At 39.9% G+C, this 22,271-nt stretch overlaps 1 protein-coding gene across 1 annotated transcript; it reads left to right on the top strand.

Annotated features, from left to right (window-relative positions):
• Positions 1 to 575: 575 nt before the first annotated feature.
• Positions 576 to 21,784, top strand: RAB32 (RAB32, member RAS oncogene family). Its single transcript, XM_061378520.1, has 3 exons — positions 576 to 1,005; positions 17,426 to 17,703; positions 20,062 to 21,784. Exons 1-3 carry the CDS (start codon positions 777 to 779, stop codon positions 20,209 to 20,211), a joined length of 657 nt encoding a protein of 218 aa, XP_061234504.1. The 5' UTR covers positions 576 to 776; the 3' UTR covers positions 20,212 to 21,784.
• The last annotated feature ends 487 nt before the right edge of the window (positions 21,785 to 22,271 follow it).

Genomic DNA, 22,271 nt, shown 5'->3' with positions numbered 1-22,271 from the left:
AGCACCGCCCTTCCCCGCTGTGCAGTTCCCAGACTTATTGCAGGGTGTGCAAGTGCCGGGAGGTGCCCACGGTGCAACACTCTCTGCCCACAGGGCCCCATGCTGGCTCCTTGGGGTGGGGAAGCCAGCAAGCCTGCTCATGGGGAGGTGACTGTGGGTGCGAGCGTGGGTTACTGGAGTGTGCTTATCAGCAGACATCATGAGAAAGTCCTTTGTCCCACGAACCTCTTTGCCATAATGTGCTTTGCCAAACAGGAGACAACTCGAGTGTTTTCAAGTAAGGGGCGCTCCCGAGGCTTTACCGAGAGAAAAACTGGCATCCACTACCATTAACAGGGGGCAGAGGACGCCACCGGTTGGGAGTTGGAACTTCACCGGTGTGAGCTCCCTTTTGAGGCTCAGCTCCCGCTACAGCCGGCTCCCCGCTGCCCAGGGAGAGCATGATAGCCTACCCTGAACTCAAGCACCCAAAACCCTCGATCCCGCCCTCCCCACCTCCAGTATCCCGCAACAACAGAGGAGACGGGATCCCTCCCTCTGCCCCTCCCCCGGGCTCTTATAAGGCCGCGGAGTTTCCGCGTCCTGTGACTGCAGTCAGGTGGTTGTGGGGGTTTTCTTCCCCTCCCTCCATCCTGCTCCGGCTTCCGTGGGCCGGCCCAGCGGGGAGCCGGCTGGGGAAAGTTGGAGGAAAGTTGCCGGTTGGGAAAGTCGAGAGGCGGGATAGTCGCGGCCCCGGCTGTCAGGCTTCCCCGCCGGGCCCCCAGGGAGGGCCGAGGATGGCTGGCGGGGAAGGAGCGGGCTCCGGCGTGCTCGAGTGTAGGGAGCACCTCTTCAAGGTGCTGGTGATCGGGGAGCTGGGCGTGGGTAAAACCAGCATTATCAAGCGCTACGTGCACCAGCTCTTCTCCCAGCACTACCGGGCCACTATAGGGGTGGATTTTGCGCTCAAAGTCATCAACTGGGACAGCAAGACCCTGGTGCGACTGCAGCTCTGGGATATAGCAGGTAAGGGCCGGGGCCCGGCTTGTCCCTGCAGGTTGAGTCCCGGCGGTTAGAGGCCTATGAAACCTGGCGACCCGGGGCTTGGCCCCTGCGGAGGAAAGGGTATTTTGACTGTGAAACCTGTCGTCTTGGTCTTCTCCTTACCCCTGTTACCTGCAAGCCTTTTTGTCTGCGTTTGAAGCATAAGGAGAGAAAGGTCTCGATGTGAGAGTGAAGTTTTTGACTTTTTATACTCTGTGTGTGCTCTAGAGTCTTAAAGCAGTCCTCAAAAACCTGCTTTGCTCTACTTGGCTCTGTGGCTCCTCGCTCGCTCTTCCTGCTTCTATTGCTTCTCCTGACCCGTGTGCCTGAGGGCTTACGGCCTTGGTTATGACTGGGTGCTTAAATTCATTCATGGCTATGGTTCTGTAACACTTCCAGAAAGGATAAACGTCTTTTCCAAGTAGGTTTTGTTTAGTAAGCATGCTTTACAGGCTAAAAGTAACTCAAACAGATAAAATTGTTCTCAGAGAACCTATGCTCAAACTTTGTATGTTTGGCATCACCTACTTAATGTAAAAGTAACTTGTGTCCTTGCAATGTGGAGTGATGGAAGGGGACTTGTGGTATACTTAGTTCTACATGGAAATAATGGGTTTGTGTATCAAAAGTATACTTTGAGCACATGGAGGCAGAAAAGCCCTGTTAATTTGTCCAAACTGCCCAGCATTCCTTTGCTATGTATGAGTCAAAACTGTTCTTTAACTTCTTTGTTTTAAAGATTTCAACTATATACTTGTCCTGGTTAATTTTGTTTATGCTGTGCTGTTAAATGACACAGAACAAATTCTATTCTACTGTGGTCTTGTAAGACATCCCTAATCATCTCAAGCTAATACTGCATTTCTGGTTTTGTGTGCAGCCCACGTATTAACCTGCAACTGTCTTCATCCGTCTCCACCATGTTCTGGATATCTCCTCAGATATTAAAAAGGAGACTTTATTTCAAATGCTGGTGTTGAAATTTACATTGCTGGAAGGCACTAGGATAACAACTGGTAGTTACTGTTTCCATGAACTATAGGCTTTACAAAGTGGAAGCTCAGAAAGGAGGAAGTGTAACATGGTTGCTGTAATACTGTGACAGATCAGTTGAACACTAGCTTCTGGCCTTTGTGCTTTAAAAGTTGTCTCAAAATACTTCGGATATGATTCCTCAAACTAAAAAGCCTGCTTCTCACTGCCATATGCTGGAACATGCCAAAGATCTTTCTGCTGCTGACCTGCAGGGTAAACTAAAATATTTTCTGATTGCTCTTTTGGAGAGCAAGTAGTGTTGGCAAGCTTTCTTTTCTTGTGTGTACCTTTTATGAATAAATTTTAACTTCTGTAAGTCAATTAACAGTATTGGTGCAAGCTGCCACAATGCACTGGATGTATTTTAGCAGGTTGCCAAAGCAGTCTGTTTGAACAGGCTAGGCAGAAACTTAGCTGTAATTTGTAATAAAGTTTGGACAGACCTATTTACATTATGGGAAGTCCTATCAATATAGCCATGCATTAATTTCAAGGTCTAGAAGATGGTATTTTTCACTCTCTGTTACTGCCCTCAGTGTACTTTGGACACTGTGAAGTGAAGAGTGAGTTAAGAGCCTCTGATAAATCCCTGGAGGCTTGTGCTAATATTGATAGATTGAAGAATTATTTTTTTCCTGTTGCTGAAATATTTTTTTGTATTTTACTATGTGGTGTAATTTTGTATGAAATTCCTGACTATTTTTTCCCTAGTAAAAATGAAAAAGGAAAATGCAATTGGTTTTCAATTTGCAGTCCAAACTCTTTATTTTTAATCTGGTACTTCAGGCTATTCTGTGTCCCCTGCTTGAAAGACAAGACCAAAAAGAGAAGTAATCCTAGTCCTAGTGTTTGATTGGGCTGTGCTTAGCCAGTGTGACAATAGACTCTTATAGAACTTTACATCTCAGCTGTTAATCATTAAAATAAAGGGGACTTTAGTATCCTTAAAGGTTTGCAGTTTTAAGATCATGACATTAAGTCCTTGACCTGGGTATGTGTTCTGCAGCTGTTTATGTCTATATTCATGAATATTTCTAAATACCTGAGGATGTTAACAGATCTACATGGAAATTATTAGCTACAGAACCAGGTTGAAGATGGCTTTTATATAGTCATAGCACATGTTTCCTAAAGCACTTTATTGAAGTGTGTAACAAAGTACTGAGCATGTGATAGTCATTCCCTTTTAACTCACCAGCCCAACTGTCTTCTGGCTTTCAGCAGCTCATGTAGATAGTTTCATCTGCTGATGTATGCAGACAAACAACTTTAGATCTCTTCAGGAAATCCACATATTATGATAAGTATTATTACATGTGGCTTCCTTACAAGCAGCATGGTTCTGGCATTCTGAATTGGTTTTGGTGTGTCTTAAAAAGCTTTTGAATTAAAGTCTAACCCTTAAGCTTAGTAAACCAGGTTATTTTTTACAAGATAAAGCTTATACTTAGCAGTTCATAATAAAAAAAACTTAAACAGTTGGGTGCTGCAATCTAAGGTTCTGTACCTAAATTAATGATAAGAACTAGTCATGTAGTTCAGTCATCAGCTAAAGATTATAATGTAGATATCGTGCTGACTTCTGGTGTGGTTGTAGCCAAAATGATGAATGTTGTGCTGTGTATAGCAATGCAGCAGGTTCCTGAGTAACTTCAATTTCTTGCACTGAGGTTTTTTAGTGATTGGATAATTCTATCAAATAGATCATGACAGTGTTATACTGTCTTGCTTCCCCCCCCCCCCCTCTAGTGGGAGATAGCCTTGTTGTAAGGTACACTATAATGCAGATTCCTGCAGCAGAATCAAAGTGGAGGGGGTGTAAACAGTGAAAGGTGAAGGTTAGACTTGTGTATTCCAGAAATACTTGGGCATTTTAATTTTTAGACAGTTTGTAGCTTCTTGAATAATGGAGATGAAGAAGCTTGGGAACAGGATTGATCAGTCATTGTCAAATGATCTTGGTTGCAGTATGAAGTATTCTGAAAGAAGATGAACAGATTACATGCATGTTCATACAGGAGCAAGACTTCTAAACGTTGGCGCCTTTAGGTATTACTCTTGTTTTTTATCTTGACATGCAGAGTTATGATAAACCTCTTCCTGGATAGAGTCTGAAAATGTTAGAACCAGGTTAACCCCCTTGATCAAAGGACATAAATAACTGGCAAAATAAATAGGAGATAGGAGTGAGTCATTGTGGTGAAGAGATACAAAACAAAGGAATCTTAATGATAGGGAAGTACTTTTAAAGTTTATTTCAGTACACTAGAGATTCCTGTTTGACAAGCAGGCTGTTTTAGTGAGTATACTGCACTGACCACAATTTAGTGTAGGAGGTGAGTATAGCATATTGATGAAACCCAGTCAAAATTGGAGGAACACTTAAAGGATTTTCTGCCTCATAAAGTTTTGATCTAACAAGGCCATCAAATGAATAGTCTTAGCTGCTCCTTTGTGATCACACTATCACTGTCATTCAGACCAGCCTGTATGAACCTGAAGTTTGCCAGAGGGCAGGGGTGGTGAAAGTCATAGATGACTACCTAAGCTTGGCTTCTCTTCAAGAATGTCACTAATGACAGCTAGTAGACAAATTTGTTTTTAAAGCTCTGAGTGATTCTGCACGAACTCTGCAGAATTTCTTTGTAAAAGTGTTTCTAAAAATTGAAGTAATGCTTTAGCTCAAGGAATGTAGCTATCAAATTGGCAGAAGAGGAATGGTTGTTCTTTGGTATTCTACATAAGCTCTACGTGCTCTACACAAGCTTTTAGGAGCTGAATGATAAGTTTTATAGCATGCAAATTGGTTACTAAACTCTTATCTGTCTCCTTGAGCAGATCTGAACTCTAACTTGTTAAAAGTAAATGCCAGTCCCCAAGAGAATGGAGATATCAGATGAAGTATTTTGCTCAAATACTAAGTTGAGGAAGAGCTGGAATAACCCATCTTTTCTATGAAGATAAATAAGTTTTAGATATGAGTAGATGTTAAGCTTTTAATTTCTTTGTGAAGTTAACTTGCTGTCATCTATAGGAAGCCATGAGAAAGTGAGTACAGGAAGCAATGGGTGTGGGAAAAGGAGGACATTCTAAAACTTACTTGATGGCAGAGAAAAAAACCTTAAACTGAAAGGAGCACTTGCAAAGCAAGACAATGAAGGCAAAATGCAAGCCTTCTTACTTACATAAGCAAGAGTGCTGCACCCGATAACATTTTCTGTCCCAATGAAATACGATGTATCTCCTGTAGAAAGCTGAAGTGCTTGGTAGCTATGCACCTTCTGTGGAACATAGCTGTGAACTGTTATGTGTATTGGTAGCTGAGTTTCAAAGGCCTTCAGGCTGTTCCAGTATGTGAGAAAGTGTACTTCTATGTGAAAAACCTTATAGTTTCAAGCAAATGAATATTACAGTTTTTCTCCTTCTGCGTTCGTGCTACTGGCATTTCAGAAGACTGCCAAGTTGCTTCTATGTACCAGGTCATTAACTTGTTTCTTGTGTTACAGACTTGCCTTGTTCTTTTAAATGAGATCTAAAGAAAGCCTTAACCAGTGTTAATGCATCCCTGAAAGTCTACATGGGGCAACCAGAAAACTTCCTTCATTTCCTATATATACATACATAGAGCTGTGCCATAGAAGCATGTACTTTAATTGTTCTTTAGAGGAGTCTGTCCTAAATATGGAGGCCTTAGACATAGTAGTATCTAGATATTGTAACAGCGTGTCCTTACCCACAACAGATTTCGAAGCTCAATATAGGGATTAGAATGGCAATTCCTACAAAGAAACAATATAAAAATTGCTTTGCTGTATGTCTAGTACAAGGAGCATAGGGTGGAGGCAAGACAATCCAAGCATACCCTGCCTCCAGATGTGTGTTTTTTCTCACTGTGTTGTGGTTTGTTTAGGCTTAGCTTGTAACTCAGAACCACACAGCTGTTCACTCACTCCCCCTTGCTTCTTCCTCCCTCTGCTCCCAGAGGGATGGGAAGGAGAATTGAAAGAATGTAACTCCTACGGGTTGAGATAAGAACAGTCCAGTAACTAAGGTATAACACAAACCACTGCTGCTACCACCAATAATAATAAGGGAAATAACAAGGGAAGAGAATAAACTGCTCACCACCTGCCAACCGATACCCAGGCCAGTGATCTAGCCCTTCCGAGTAACTGCCCTCAGTTTGTATACTGGGTGTGATGTGCTGTGGTATGCAATAGCCATTTGGCTAGTTTGGGTCAGGTGTCCTGTCTCTGCTTCCTCCAAGCTTCCTGTGCACCTTCTCACTGGCAGAGCATGAGACTAAGTCACACAGTATCACAGTATGTTAGAGATTGGAAGGGACCTCAAAAGATCATCTAGTCCAATCCCCCTGCTGGAGCAGGAACACCTAGATAAGGTTACACAGGAACGTGTCCAGGCGGGTTTTGAATGTCTCCAGAGAAGGAGATTCCACAACCTCCCTGGGCAGCCTGTTCCAGTGTTCTGTCACCCTCACTGAGAAGAAGTTTCTTCTCAAGTTTAAGTGGAACCTCTTGTGTTCCAGTTTGTACCCATTTCCCCTTGTCCTATCATTGTTTGCCACTGAGAAGAGCCTGGCTCCATCCTCGTGACACTCCCCCTTTATATATTTATATACACTAATAAGGTCACCCCTCAGTCTCCTCTTCTCCAAACTATAGAGACCCAGCTCCCTCAGTCTTTCCTCATAAGGGAGATGCTCCACTCCCTTAATCATCTTAGTTGCCCTGTGCTGGACTGTCTCCAGCAGGTCCCTGTCCTTCTTAAACTGAGGGGCCCAGAACTGGACACAATATTCCAGATGAGGTCTCACCAGGGCTGAGTAGAGGGGAAGAAGGACCAGAGTAAACATTACTTAGCAACAACTAAAAATATTGGTGTTATCTGCATTGCTCTCAGGCTGAAAGTCAAAAACACAGCACTGCACCAGCTACTAAGAAGGAGAAAAAATATCTGCTACAGCTGAACCCAGGACACACTGTTATAAAGGTACCTAATAAGCAAAAAATATATGCATGAGTAACCACATCAGAAATGGGTGCAGAACTTGAGTTCTGAGCTTTTTTTAGAAACCTTAAGTTATTTGAGGTTGTTCTCTAGTTTATATGGTGATGGAGGCTCCAGCAGCAGCTGCCTTCATATGGAGATGGGAGCATTATCATTCTGCTAAACAGCTGAGGTAGGTCAGGAAACTCCCAGTCACTGTGATTAAGTCTCTAGACTCATGATAAAGATTTGAAAGACCTGTGACTGATTTCTGAATGCTTCCTGCTCATACACATTTAAGTGTAAATCTCATGTGATGAAAATTACTTAATGATGTTGTCTGGAAACATGCAAAACTAGCAGATAAAGTGTGAGAAGAGGAAAGTAGAAGTCCTGCTCATTTTGAAAGACTTTAAATATTTCATTTGGAGCAGTAGATGCAAGAAACAGAACTGAAGGAGTACTGCATGTTTCCTTCTACAAACCACCCTTCTATGGAAAATCTGTGGGTGTCCCTTCTTGTGACTCTTGTGGAACTTCCAAATTAATTATGACATTTTAGTTCAGAATGACTTTCTGTGCTTGGAGCTCTCCAGCTAAGTGTCTAAATGAGTGCTGAACACATTAAGCTTGTTTCGTATTGGTGTCTCTCCAGTCCTTAGACCTCTCTGGAGGCAGGCTCTCGATGTCAGCATGCTTTCTTTTGGGGATTTATTCTGCTTAAGTAATTTCCTATGAAATCATATCAAGCCAGGTATGATTATTGGTCTTGTTGATGAAGCAATTTCCTTGTCTTTCTAGTGGGGTACTGAATCATTCATATTGGTGAAGGTTTTTGTGCTTAATGCTGTATTATCTAGCAACTCAACATACTGTATTATGAACTGAACTTCTTAAAGCCTGTGTGCTGGTGGAATTCCATAAGCATATAGGAAATGTTACTGTCTTGAAGTTGGTGTTGTAAGGCAGTTGGGTATAGGAACTTTGATGCAAGGGTAGACTTGAGACACATGTTCTTTGTGTCTTGGAAATAAGCTTAGAACTTCTCTGTAGGTTTTTCTAGGTGTCCCACAGGAAATGGGATTAAACAGGTCATCTTAGAAGTCTACCTGATCTGGTACAGGCTTAAAAGAAAGCTTGCTCTATTGATCTTGTGGATACTCTTAATTTCTGTAAACAATGGAAATGCACTTAGTGCTTGAGATTCTAATTACTATAGAACAGATGGAGCTTTGGCCAAATATGTAAGGTTCATATCCTATATAGTGGTTGCTCAAACTTTATGCTTTTTACAAGATAGCAGTAAAAATTCTTCCCTAGCAGTATGATACAGAGAATAAAGAATGGATGGGTATCCATCAAATGGGCAGGGAGAAGCTACTTTAAAGGGAAACAATACCTAAGTTTTTATATGCAGTACAGCAGAGAGGAGTCAAAATAGTATATATTGCATATCATAACTAATTTTGGGGTCAGATTATGAAACAAGCTAGAAATCTTTGCACAAATCACTAACTTATATTGATCATAATATTTTGTGAGGCAAGTACTGGCAAATTTCTCTCCTTTCATGTAAGACTGACTCAAGTAGTCCGAAATTAAGCTGGTTTGACAAGTCAGGTACATTACCCTTCAGAGACATTGATATATACAATAATAAATATTGTATATATTATATGTATTCATTCCATACGCTTTTAATGTATGGCGTTTACATGAACATACATTGACCTTTTCATCAACTTTGCTTCCGTCAGTGTTATGGCTTCAGACTCTTGATGTCTTCACCTGATTTGCATCTCTGCTTTGGCTCTTACTAGTTTGTTTTTCTTTATATGTGCACTGGGACATGATGTCACTGAAGCATGTATACACGAGTACAATTGGAGCTGGCAAGTGCTGTTAAAAGGGTTGTTCTCAAAGGAGTACCCGTCTTATGGAATGCAGGAAAGAAAATAATCTTAGCTGCCTGGTTCTGAAAAAAGCTTCAGCATGCTGTATAAAGTAAGACTCCTCCCTTTAGCAGTCTCACAACTGTTGGAAGTATCTTCCTTGAACTCCAGTGCTAAGTATTGCCTTGCTTTTGCAGTGTGTTGTAAACTCTTACCTCCAAATACTCACTTCAGAACTTGTGAAGTGTGATATGCCACAACAGAAGGAAGTGATTTACAGTAAGGGAAGTTCTCTTTATATTTTCCTGGAAAAGCAGAGGAATAGCTCTTGTGAAATTCTTGCATATGTTAATGCTAATAAGACCAGCAGTAAGCAGTCACTACAAAGCACAGCATGCTTTTCCAGCTACCTGTGGTAGAATGTTAGATATTTAAAGTTTTCCTTGGCTATAGGACATAGAACCAAGGTAAATGGGGTGTGGTAAGATTATGCTTTGAAAAATGAGGAGGCTTCAGGGATTTATGGAGCTTGTTTAGAAATAAATATCTTAACTCTCAGAGAAAGTGTAGCAAACTTAGTAGCAGTGGCTTCTAGATTAGCAGCAAATGAAAATGAATATTCCTTATTGTATGGATTTTAGTAGCTTTTCACACATTATGGTAAAAAGTAGCCTCTGAGTGTCACTGCAAACAGCTTATGGGAACTTGTTCTTTAGTTGCTCCCAGGCTAGAGTGCTGGGTAGGGTGGCAGGTATTTGATACAAAATTCCGATCACACAAAATGTGCCATGACACATTGACCATTTTAGAGATTAACATTTTTTCAGTCTTGTGATAAAGTTGTTCTTGAGACAGACTGACTTTAGAATTATTCTCCTGTATGCTGTGAAATGCTGTAGTACCGTACAGCATCACTGTTAAGTAGACAGTACACTTTTGGCTGCGTGTCAGCACACCAAAGGAGGTGGATTAGAGGGTGTCAAGCATGAAACAGGTTAACTCTGGCAGATGATTTGTTTGGGCCTAGTTAAAACAAGATAGGAAGTACCATTCATGTTGTTGCTGGCTCTAATTGGACTATGTCAACTTTTTCTAAATACTAATGAAAGGAGGGTTTTTCAATACATGCTGCATTTAGAAGCAGAAGTCATTTAGTGTCGTTGAACTCTATGGGGATGGAAATCTAGTGCTGGGTCAGGGACTTTAATTTTCTGTTTAGTAAAGAGGCAAGCAAAACAGTTGAAACTTTTCTTATACAAACATGGGTGTCGTACATAGAATACATTTGATGCAGGACAAAGCCTGTTGAACTGTAAGTGCGGAGTATTGCCTTGACAAGATAGTAAGTTGTTGAAGTCAGTTTGGGCAATCTTAAATCATTAAGTTAGCCCAAGGTTACAGACAGCAATGAAAGGTTTGTCAGTTTTGCTGTAAAATTCCCTGTGAAAGCTGTGCAGATGTTTGAGGAAAGCTTTCTATCTTTGTGAAGGATAATGGCGTGCTTTTTCCATTTTCTGGGATTATAGGTAAGGGAAGTGCTCCTGCTGGAACATTTCTTCTTGCACCTTGGTGCTCTTGTTTTTTCACTGGTAGTGAACAGAACTGCCTTGCTTTAGAATAAAGTATAGTGATAGCAAACAGTAAATAGAATCATAGAATAGTTAGGGTTGGAAAGGACCTTAAGATCATCAAGTTCCAACCCCCCTGCCATGGACAGGGACTCCTCGCACTAAACCATATCACCCAAGGTCTCATCCAGCCTGGCCTTGAACACTGCCAGGGATGGAGCATTACAACCTCCTCGGCAACCTATTCCAGTGCCTCACCACCCTAACAGGAAAGAATTTCCTCCTTATATCCAATCTAAATTTCCCCTGTTTGAGTTTTAACCCATTACCCCTTGTCCTATCACTACAGTCCCTAATGAAGAGTCCCTCCCCATCATCCCTATAGGCCCCCTTCAGGTACTGGATACAGATAATGGGAGGCCTAGTCACAGATTTCAAAAATTTGGGTAGCTAAGAAATTACTAGGTTACTAACTGGCTGTGTTGTGCAAGGAGCTTTTAGAGCTTATTGCTTCCTATGGTTTCAGAATGAAATAGTGACTTCTAAGAACACATGAAAACACTGTGATCTAAACAATCAAAATACTGCTGCATCTGAACTTACATTTTTCAGAGGCTTTTCAATGACTGCAATCTCTCATACATACTGTATGTATAGTATACTGTGGATATCAGGCCTCTGACACAGTCTCATTTCAGCAGAACTGCTTCAGCGGCTCTCTGCAACTTCCTAATGCAGACATAACCAGAGGATCAAAGGTTATCTTTTATGGTAAAGTGGGAGTAAATTGAACAGGGATTAACAGGCTGGCTACCTTTCCCCTGAAGTCTATTTTTCTGAGGGATTTGGGATGTCTGTTTTTTTGAGGGATTTGGGACAGTTATTGTTGGGAAGAGGTCCATGCAGTGGTCAGATTTCCCACACCACCCTTAGCAAGAAAGGACTCTAGCAATTCACTTAAATCTTTTGAGGCTGCTTTTGTGTGTTAGAAACTAAGAGCTGCAGTAGGTGAAAGTGTTTCTAGTACTGTTTAGTACAGGAAGATATATTCCTGTAGTTCTTGCTTTTTAACCTTACGGTGTTGGTCACCAGAACCACAAATATTAAATGTCACTTTCACAGTGGTGGAAAGTAAAAGGCTAGATGTGGCTCTTTAAACTAGAGGTTTCTAATATCTGCTAGGGGGGCTAGTATAGTTTAACACCTCTGTGGTTTAAACATGTGCAACTTTGCACTAATGGCTTAAATGGGTGAGAGTGAGGGGTGGAGAGCTATCGAGTACTGACAATCTGAGTCTGTCCATGTGAAAAAGCAGGTAGACACACTTGAGCATGTCCTGTAATATTGATAGTGGTTTGGTTAACCTAGTTCTTGCTGAATAACAGATTCGACCTAATTGGGTAAGACAGTTCTGGGACAAGCTGTGCTGGTTTGGGGAGAGGAGAGAATGCCGTCAGCAGTGGTAGCTTGCCAGCAACATACTCATATCTGTCTAAAAAGGAGCCTCAGTCAGCTTGCACCTGACCCTGGGAGTGCTAAAATGTACATTAGATGTCTGGAGAACTGGGAGATGCATCCTCAGGGCAGTTCTGGATATTTGCTATGTTGTGCCAAACCTTCACCAGGTTAATTAGGGCCAACAGGCATCCAAACTGTAGTCTGTTCTTTCCTGTGGCTCCTAAAGGAATTAGGTGAGTTTTGAAAGTGACAGTAGTTTTAACTTGGAGGATTGGGCTGCATGCCCACCCATTTTGGATGGTGTTTTAGCTTAACTCTACCATACAGAATGACATGAACTTTACAGAGAGTTGGAATTACAAATAAGGAGCTGCTGTTCAGAAGTTCCTTGATTTTAATATGTGAAAGCCTGACCTGAGAAATTCAGGGAGCTGGAGAAAAATCTTTTGTGAAACAACACAACTGGAGCAGGGAGGAGAGTGCTTGTTAAGCTAGGCCTTCCTGTGGCAGAATTAAGACTGGAAAAAAGGGGTTTTGCTTACTGTTGTTCCTTTCTAGGTTGAATAAAAGCACAAAAATCTCATGGTCCTGGAAATTGTCTGGAACAACTACCATGTAGAGTTTGGCACTGAAGCCTGAATAGTGGCCTTGTGGTTGCACACTGTGTGGCCAATAAGGTCAAAGTAGTTGATAGCAAGGACTTCAGAGCTATGGTGTTGGCAGTTAAATTAGAGTTTGACTGTCACTAATGACCCTTCTTGAAGTTTTGGCATGACTGACTATTAGTGGTCATGGTAAATAGTTGATTTGAGAACCCTTCTCACAATGGAAAGAGAATGTTCAAGTATTCCCAGACTAAAACTGATTTATTACAACCATTCACTATAGTTTAATAAGCACCCTGTGATGCTGGAGTTCACTGCAGTGTGTAGTAGCTGTTGATTGAAAAGCAGAGTAACTGAAACGTGCTAGCAGGATGCTACTTCTATACATTTTAAACTCGCTTAACTTGATTCACTAAGCCTCTTGATCATTTTCGTCCCTGCTGCAGTATTTCTGGGTAGTTCTTTTGGCTCGGTTTTATAGGTTGAACTTTTCCTTTTAAACTAACTGAACTCTTGAGTTTCAGCATTCTGAGGGACATTGTTGGCAAGAGTTGCTTTGCTTGATTCATAAACAGAGGATTTTGCTGTTTATCACACTCTTGACAACTCTGTATTATTTGGTCCAGGAAAAAACTGCAAAACTTCATTGCGTTGGTCTTCCAGTTAGCAGCAAGTAACTTTGGAGTCAAATTCTTCAGCTAGTTGTGCACTGACCTTTGGGGGACTGTAGTCTAGACTATACATACGTAGTTCAAGATTATTTGATGTGGGACTGCCAAACTTGGTAAAATCAGCTTTTGAGCTCTGGCCACCCATTAAGTTGATTAGCCTGTCAAAGATTACTTGAACTTACATTACTTCAATGAAAGACACTATTTTTCCATCCTTCTTCCAGTTGTTGGACTTTTATGAACCTTAGTCATCTTTTTCTTCCTTGTTAATGATGCCATTCTGGAGGATGCCAGAACTGTTAGTCTCTTCTGCAAAAGAGAAACTTTGTCCAGTTGTCCATCAGTACTCTTGATGAGATGCTGAGGGTTTAAATGCGACTAACACAACTCTGATTTCAGAATTGTGTGGTTTCAGATAAAACTAAGCTTAAATTTTTATTTATTTTTTTATACTTTCTATACTGTTGGTATTGACACAGGTAAACCGAAATTCACCTTTGTGGGGAAAAAAATGTATAGGTTGGGAAGCTAGCTAGGCCATTTTACTCTCCTTGAGTAAGTCCTTGTTAGTTTATATAAACTATATATTAAGACTTCTAGGTATAATAAGTAGCCTAGGAGAAGGAACCCTCACAAAAACTTGGTATCATGCATATCCATCAGTCATTTGTACCTATAACTTGCATTTTCTAGTCTCAGTTCCCACTGCATAGGAGGAGTTAAGAGTAAGAGCAGAAATAGTGGTAGGAGTATAGGGTATCTCCAGCTAACTAAAAGCAGAAACTGCCCCAATAAGTCACACTGCTGTGATAAATAAGACTCTTGTTTATTCCTTACACTGGCAAAGATTGCTGTAGAAACTCTTTTTAAAATGTACTTGAAGGCAAGGTTGGCACTGTCTGAATCTTACAATGATAACTTGTATTTCACAGTGAAGGACAAAGATAAAGCTTCTTATGTCAGACCTGGTTGTAATTTTTTTCATGTAGTTTTTAGCTTACAGTTTACCCGTAACAATGTAAACTGGGAAGTTTATTATTAAGCTAATAGTTCCCAAGCTCTCGTACAGTTTTAAACTAAACTTAATGCTTGCTATGCTGTAGGGAACTGTATTAGTTCCTGATGCATCACATTATGCAAGTATTTCATTTAATGTTGCAATTACTGGAAAATACGGTGGCAATATGTGCTGAGTCATTTATATGTGAAAACTTTGTGGTTAGAGAATGCAGAACTTGACATTGCATGCAGCACTTCCATACCCATAAGCAAAACCTCTGATCCCTGTGACTGCCTTGTAGCTTAGCTCCTCATCTACACCTGAACCACTAAAACACAGGGAAAGTATACCTTTGTGGCACCTTCAGGTGTAAGCCAAGGCACCAGACCTACCAGTGTGATTAATCTATAATACCCTTTCCATACTGTTGTAGTAAGCAAGTAGCTATCTTCCTGTCCTCTTCCTTCCATGATTATACACATTAGAGTTTTTCAATCTAGTTTCATCTGATCAGTTTTTTTTCCCTTCTGTGGGTGTGTTCCATTTTTTGCACTGCTCAACACTATTCTCACACATGGTGAAATGATTAGAGCAAAAACTTGCTAGACATAGGAAAGGGAGTGACAAATCCCTGGTTGAACTGAGCACGGCAAAAATTGAGTCACTTAGTTTTAATAACAAATAGAGAATGATGTTCAGACTCCTAGTTGTGCAGTTTGCCTTTTCTGTATGGGTGTTTTTGCAAGAAGAACACTTGCTAAAGGTTTGTATGAAAGTCTTGTTAAATTTTCAAAAAGCTGTCTAGAATGCTCTGCATCCCCTATAAGAAGCTTAGTATGTGCATTGTCAGTAATAACAGAACTTTAAACATCTACTCGGTTTATACTGAATTCTCTTCCTGCCTCATGCCATATACCTTTTACAACAACAAAACTAACTTACTTCTTAGGCAAGCCATGTGTTACTGCTTCTGTCTTCTTTCTAGGAAATAGAATATATGCTTCCTCCTTAGGCCTCCAGATAGAACAGAAGAGCAGTTGTAAGCAAGTATGTGGGTCAGGCTTATTGTTAGTGGTGGTTAATTCTAGAGGTCAAAGTAGCTCTGTAATAAACTGTTTTGGAGTCTGGGCTACTGTAGGAAAGGACACTCTAGTATGAGTGCTGCCTTTGACCAGTTAAAAGGCATTAATCTAACACTATAAAGGTGTTGAACTTTGCATTTTTAAGGGCTAAGGGGTGTAAAATCCTCCTAATGTAAAGCTTAAATCTAATAAGATAAGCTTTCACACTGATATGCACATCAGTTGTCTACTTTTATCCAAATTTAAATTACTGAACAATGTATTGTTTCCATATCTAAAATTCATAAGGGCAAAAATTGAATTTTATCATAAAACCAGCTAGAAAGAATATTTAAATAATTCTTGACAGCTGAAGCCCATGCTTTCTAAGTGTCTGCTATGGAGTACAAAGTATAGTTTAGTTCAGTGCAGGCCAAGACCACCTTTTAAGCTTAAGAATCTAGCCTAGAAAGGCTTAGACAGACCATGTGCATACAGGTTCTGTGTACACTCTTTAGGAGACACATACCAGCAATGTCTCTTCCAGTGACATAGTCACAGAGATATAGGCTTGGTGCCTGGCTTGTTTGCCTTAAGAGTCCATGGCATAAATGTTGCTGCAAATTTTGAACTTAGAATATGGAGGGAACAGCTTTCCCCTTGCGTGTTGCTTGTTATCACACAGAGGGTAATGAGCTGGTAGTGAAGAAATTCATGTATAATTTCTAATCCTTAGAATATGTGAGCTAGTGATGCTGTTTTGTGCAGCATCATTGTGTAAAGCTGAACAGACAGAAATAAAGTCAGGCTTATAATTCTCTGGAACTTCACTGCTGCTGCTTTCAAGCAATTCTAACAGCTGCTTAGTCAGGCTTTTCTGAAAATGTCTATAGGGAATGAGCTAACGTGTACACTGAAGTACTGAAGTTGAAATGAGGCATGCTGTTGAACAGGATTCCTTGTCAAGTTCCTTCACCTAATGAATTTCTGGCTCTGAGAAGTTAATACCCACTTCTTGTAAATGTTTGTCCTTGCTAATCAAAGGCAGACTTCAGTGTTTATAAACAGAGAACAACTATGTTTCCAATTAAAACTTTCACTAAAATTGCATAAGCACTAAAAGCTGAAGTGATGATACACTGTAAAATTAAATTATAAAGTGCAGGGATGACTGTTTCTAGTGAAGACTTCTGAACAAAGCAGAAAGCTGTTTTGGTGGCCTGAACTTTCCAAACAACATGCTAGCACTAGTCACTGCTGTGCATGCTCAAATACAAACTTAGCACGATGGTCTGACCTTCTGAACAGAGTAATAACTGAACTGGCACTCTAATTCTACATTTCAAGCATACTGACTACAATAGTTGTACTTAACAAGAAAAGGCTTTTTTAGTTTGCTGTGCTCACTAACCATTGGTTTTCTTCTGGATTTTTGTTGTGAATAAATAGATTCTATTCTGATAATCTTGTTTCAAATTCTGGGGTTGCTGTGGAGTTCCTATAGTTGGACATTATTCCAGTTAGTCCAGGTTTAGCTAGAACTGTTAAACTAGCTGCTTTTGAGCTTGTCTATAAGGAAAAATCTGTATTATAGGTGACTTCTTCAGAGGATGGTTTGAAGGCTGTTAGGTCTTAGAGCTCGTAGAAACCTTTGTTACTCACACTTCAGAAAAAGGCTCTGAGTTGGCTCAAGTTTCCAGCTGAAGTAACTATAGAGTTATATCTAAATATTGCAGAACTTTTTGATGAAAGAATGATTTGTCTATAGCTGTACTGGTAGTGGTTTTCTTCTTTAGGCATTCCTTCTCCAAGAACACTACTCAGTCAAGTTGTAAAAAAAAAAAAATTAAAAAAAAAAATTAAAAAAAAAGAAAAGTATTAGTTGGGGTTGCAAACTGCTCTTAGCATCTGACTTGTCATATGTGTAATATACATAATAGCTGTTACAATGAGCTTACTTGGGATAGAAGTAGCAATGTTGTATGGACTAAGTGACCAGACATGAATCCCAAACCTATATGTACTAACCTGGTATAGAGTCAGTTTATACTCACTACAGTTCATGCTTTAATATAAATGTATTCTCTCACTGTCCTCTTTTTCAGGCCAGGAGCGCTTTGGAAATATGACTAGAGTATACTACAAAGAGGCAGTTGGTGCTTTTGTGGTCTTTGATGTTACAAGAGGGTCTACTTTTGAGGCTGTTTTAAAATGGAAGCATGATTTGGACAGTAAAGTACTGCTTCCCAATGGCAGCCCCATCCCTGTTGTTCTTCTTGCAAACAAGTGTGACCAAAAGAAAGATGGCAGCCAGAACCCCACTCAAATGGACCAGTTCTGCAGAGAAGGTGGCTTTGTTGGATGGTTTGAAACATCTGCCAAGGTGAGCATAAGTAAATGTTTTAACTCTAAGTGTTGGTGTAATAATGGATGAACATAATCATATAGGAAATAAAATTATCAAGTATAGCAAGTGATAGCTAAGTCTCCAGTGTTCAGGAAAAGTTGGAGGTGGTATACAGGCTTGTGGTGTATTTGGTTTAGATTAGAACTATGTCTTAAATTCAGAGAACCTTAAAACTAACTGGAAACCTTGATTAACTGAGTTTATTTTTTTTTTTTCCATCTTGCATCCATCAGGATCAGAGTTTTTCTTTAGATGTTAATATTACTGTCAAAGATAAGTAATCTTTAGGTGCAAATTTTTAAATTACAGCTTCTGTCTTCACTGTTGCATTGTTGGGAGTGGTAAGACTAGAAGTGAACAAACATTTGCTCACTTGGTACTACCTACCTGGACAATGATGTCACTAAAGCATTTTCTGTTTTATGAGGCAGTGTCAGGGCTAAACTGGAGAAAAACCAACTGTTCTGTGTAGTAACTTTGGTTAAGATAGTTGCTTTATTCAAATGGAACTGTAAGTAACTTCATATATTGTACACTTTTATTCTACAGACCTGGTTAATGCACAGATGAGGTTGCAGTAGCTTAGCTGGAAATGAAATTCAACAGTTCCTTAAAACTCAGTAGAATCTTAAAATGAAAGGTCTCTCTGTATGAAAACAATGTGGCTGACAGACCAGATTATTGGTCTGGCTGATAACTCATTTACATGGAAAACTAAACCTCAAAATCCCTCTTTCTTTGGCTGGCCTACTTCCTTTAACTGCTGCTGATGAACTGGCACAAAATGATGCTTAGACAACTCATTAGAAGTAAAAAGTCTGGAAGAATAATGCAGGAAATAAATTAATAAGCCTCTCCTGGATCACTTTAAGGATGAAGACACAGTGACAGAATTAGTTAAGTTAGCTAATCATTTGTTTGCACTTGAATAAATTATATCCAAATTCCACACCCACCTATTACTAAAACATCCAGTTGTAAGGTTCCTAATACTCAAAGAATACCAAGATTCTGCTTTGGGTCATACCTTCCCTGGAGCTTCACCTGTCCATAACACTGCTATGTATGAACTTCAGTGTGGGTTAAAAATAAATGCAAGTAGCACAGGGACTAAACCTAATGTGGAAGCGTAGTGACAGCTTGTATTTTAGATGGCATTTAAGGCATGACAATGTCAAACAAGGTTCTTGGTGTGGAGAAAAGCCCAGACAATATTAGTCCTAATTCAGTTATGATTTGACTTCATAGGACTCTGAAGAGGCGTAGTTAAAATAGCTTAGCAAAAAATCAGGACAGCTTTTTTTGTTTTCCAAGCATACCAAATCAGTTTATGGCTTTGAATTCCTGCTCACTTAAATATCTTGATAATCTGTTTTTGCCTTTCTGCTGGAAATGATACTTGAATCTTCAGTCTAGTCATCAGTAATACAGGTCCCACTCTCTGCAGATTAGGTAGAATATTAAAGGCAAAAGAATTGCAGAGAGTGTAAATATGCATGGAAATATTAACATCCTCACACCAAAATGAGGAGATTCATCCTCCTCTCTGAGAATAGAGCAGTTTGTGGCTGACAACCACAAGCTTGTGAAGTGCAGTAGTAACATGTCAAATGCTCTCATGATCAAGCCTTGCTCATGTAGGCTCTGTAAAGAGAAGAGTGTTCTGGGGTGGTGTTTTGTTTGTAACTCAAGCAATTCCAAACATGGTAGCCCTGTAGTGAACCCTGGTGGCCTAGCCAAATCAAAGGTGTGACCAAAGGCCCCTTGGCACTGGCTAGCTTGGTCTCTCAGTAACTGAGATACCTAATGATGTATTTAATAGGGCTGTCCTGCATAGACTCTAAAGAAAAGTGTGTATTGTGAAGGTACTGTTCAAAACATGCACATCTGGCTAGAAGAGGCATGTTGATTTTAGCTGGGATTTTGAGGTGAATGAAGTCCTTTTACATAAATAAGTGCATCCAAACTGCAGCAGAAGCAGAAAAAGGCCCCAAAAGGTTGAATGCTACTATGAACAGTCTAATTGTCTATTATCTTTCCTAATGCAGAAATGCATTTAGGCATTTTGAGTTTTATAAATGCAGGTGACAGTTATCCCTGCCTGCCTGTTGAATTAGACTTGAAGTGTCCTATTAATAATATGGGTGAATAACTTTGTCTCAAACCTTTCGGTGACTTTTTTCAAAAAGCAAGTGTATGAGCAGTGACCTGATGCTTCTAAGTTGTTTCTGCCATGCTGATGAGACTATAGAAGAGTTTGTATATTTGGCCAGCTTCTAATAGAAATGTGTCACTATTTCAAAAAAATCACTTGTTTGCTTTCAACATTTTTAGGACAACATCAACATAGATGAAGCTGCTCGATTCTTGGTGGAAAACATCCTTACCAACTACAAAACCTTTCCTAATGAAGAGAATGATGTGGGGAAACCAAAACTGGACCTAGACCCATTGAAAGCAGAGAGTAAATCACAGTGCTGCTAATGATACCACTGTTCAGTGAATGTGATGGGACAAGCAGCAAGACTGTTCCTTAAATCAAACTGCTGCTATGGTGCTGCATTGTGACAATTCATATGGGCTGTCTGGTATTATCTAAATAGGTGATTCCTGTGGGTGTTTACATATTCTTGTTTTGCATGAAACTGTGTATCTTGGGAGTTATCACTCCACTTGCTTGAGTGGCTAAATTTAAATCTTATTAATGTCTTCTTACCTGAGAAAATAAGGTAGTGTTTACACTCCTAAAAAGGAACAAAGACAACATTCTGTGTCTAGTTTGCTTCTAGGATGTATGCTACATTCCAAATAGGACTTAACTTGTCATGGTTTTAGCTGTTCAGGTACTTGTACCTTTAAAGTAAACTTTTCCTTTCTCACGAGTAATATCCCACTTTAGCCTTCTCACTTACACATATGTCCCTATTTATTATCCCCCTCCATGAGAATCTGTCTCATTGCTAGTTCTTCTGTTTTGAGACATCCCAGAAATATTGAAGGGGCCAATGACAGATGGGAGGTATGTTAGTGTGTTCACTAGGACTGAGTGAAGTAGATGGCTTTTACCACTGAGTAAGAACAAGATCTGTAACTGATGGTATTTAACAAGGGAAAGGCATGGTTATAGAGATACTAACAAAAATACATGTCTGGCCATTTAAGGCAGAATATTTTCACCTAATACTTTACATATGAAACACATTAATGGATACAGTTGAACTTTTGGCACATAGTTATGGTAATCTCACCTATATGCACATCCAGAAATGAACATCCCGTAACTTTTTCATGCATTAACACTGGAAGCTTTACCAAGAGTGCAAAAAGTGTCTCACTGTTCTGTGATAATGAATTTGCTGCTTTTTCCTTTGTCTTCGTAGTTCTAAATACTATGAGAAAGGAGAGAGGTCTTGAAGGAAATAGCTTAACTGGTTCTTGCTAGCCTATCAAACCCTTTCCCCCATGCCACAAGCTCTATCTTTTTCAATTTTAGAACAGTGCTGCACTCTTCTGACTAGTTGGAGCTGGTGAACTGGTTTACCACTTTGTAACTCGGTATACTGAGATGCTTCTGTTTCCTTGTTATAACTCATGTATTTTTAGCAGCAAGTGAAGATCAAAAGGGTTAGAGAGATTTCACAGTTCTTAAATACATTCTGGAATTCTGCTCTCCTTGGTTGAAAGGCTATGGAACTCCCCTTTATTTTGAGGGTTTCTTCTGTCCTGGTACCTCATTGCTACTGACTTCAGAAGTCTTATCTTTCTTGGTCTGATGATGCTGACGTTTTCTTAAACATCAGCATGATGTATGTGCCAGATTGGGTATACTTTAATCTGTGCTGAGATTTCTTAGACTGTCATCTTTTTTTTTTTTTTTTTCCTAAAGAGTAATGTAGTTTTTAAGAGAAAAATAAACGTATTTGGGCATCTTAGGTATGTCATTGTTTGCTTTTGAGAACTTGAATCTTCACCCTATACACAAATGCTTTCATTCACATTTGGAAACAACTTTGTCTTCTAGTAGTTTGTATGCAAAAGGCTTATCTTAAAATGCCAAGCCTTAGCTTAGGATTGTCAGATAATTCAAATGAGCTTTTAATAGATAGCTAGTCAGCCTTTGTGCTACAGAGTGTTTTTGCTCCTGTTCGTTGGAGGGAGCATTAGTGTTTGAGACTGGGATGGATCAGGAAATTTGATACAGCCAGAAAGTGCATACTATAAGACAAGACTGGTACTTTAGCCTGAGGAAGGGGATGACAGCATCTACCTGGTAGAAGAGACCAAGACTGTAGTTTATGGAAAAGTGCTTAAGTCAAACTAGTCATGAAGCCCTTGCCTAGTTAACTGAAAAACTTTGGTTTGCAAAGATATGTGGAAGTTTAGACAGACCCAATGTAACTTCAGGCTAGTAAGTGAGCAAACAAGTGTCAAACATCATTTGTTTTACATGTACAGGATATATATATAAAGTGATAGTTCACTCAGTCAGATGAACAGAGGCCCCATGCTGTTTTATTTCATTATCTCTTGCAATCTGAAATATG

This window comes from Neopsephotus bourkii, unplaced genomic scaffold (assembly GCF_033783945.1).
Source record: "Neopsephotus bourkii isolate Nb327-2 ecotype Australia unplaced genomic scaffold, CSIRO-AGI_Nbou_v1 NB_1767, whole genome shotgun sequence".
NCBI classification, from domain to species: Eukaryota; Metazoa; Chordata; class Aves; order Psittaciformes; family Psittacidae; genus Neopsephotus; species Neopsephotus bourkii.
This window is presented reverse-complemented; position numbering and strand designations above follow the sequence as displayed.

What these genes read in the sequence shown, in the direction of transcription:
- RAB32 (XM_061378520.1), top strand. Translation starts at nt 777, where the DNA reads ATGGCTGGCGGGGAAGGAGCGGGCTCCGGCGTGCTCGAGTGTAGGGAG. An exon ending in GCAGCTCTGGGATATAGCAG is followed by an intron (nt 1,006 to 17,425) that starts GTAAGGGCCGGG and finishes CCTCTTTTTCAG; the next exon opens with GCCAGGAGCGCTTTGGAAAT. An exon ending in GGTTTGAAACATCTGCCAAG is followed by an intron (nt 17,704 to 20,061) that starts GTGAGCATAAGT and finishes CAACATTTTTAG; the next exon opens with GACAACATCAACATAGATGA.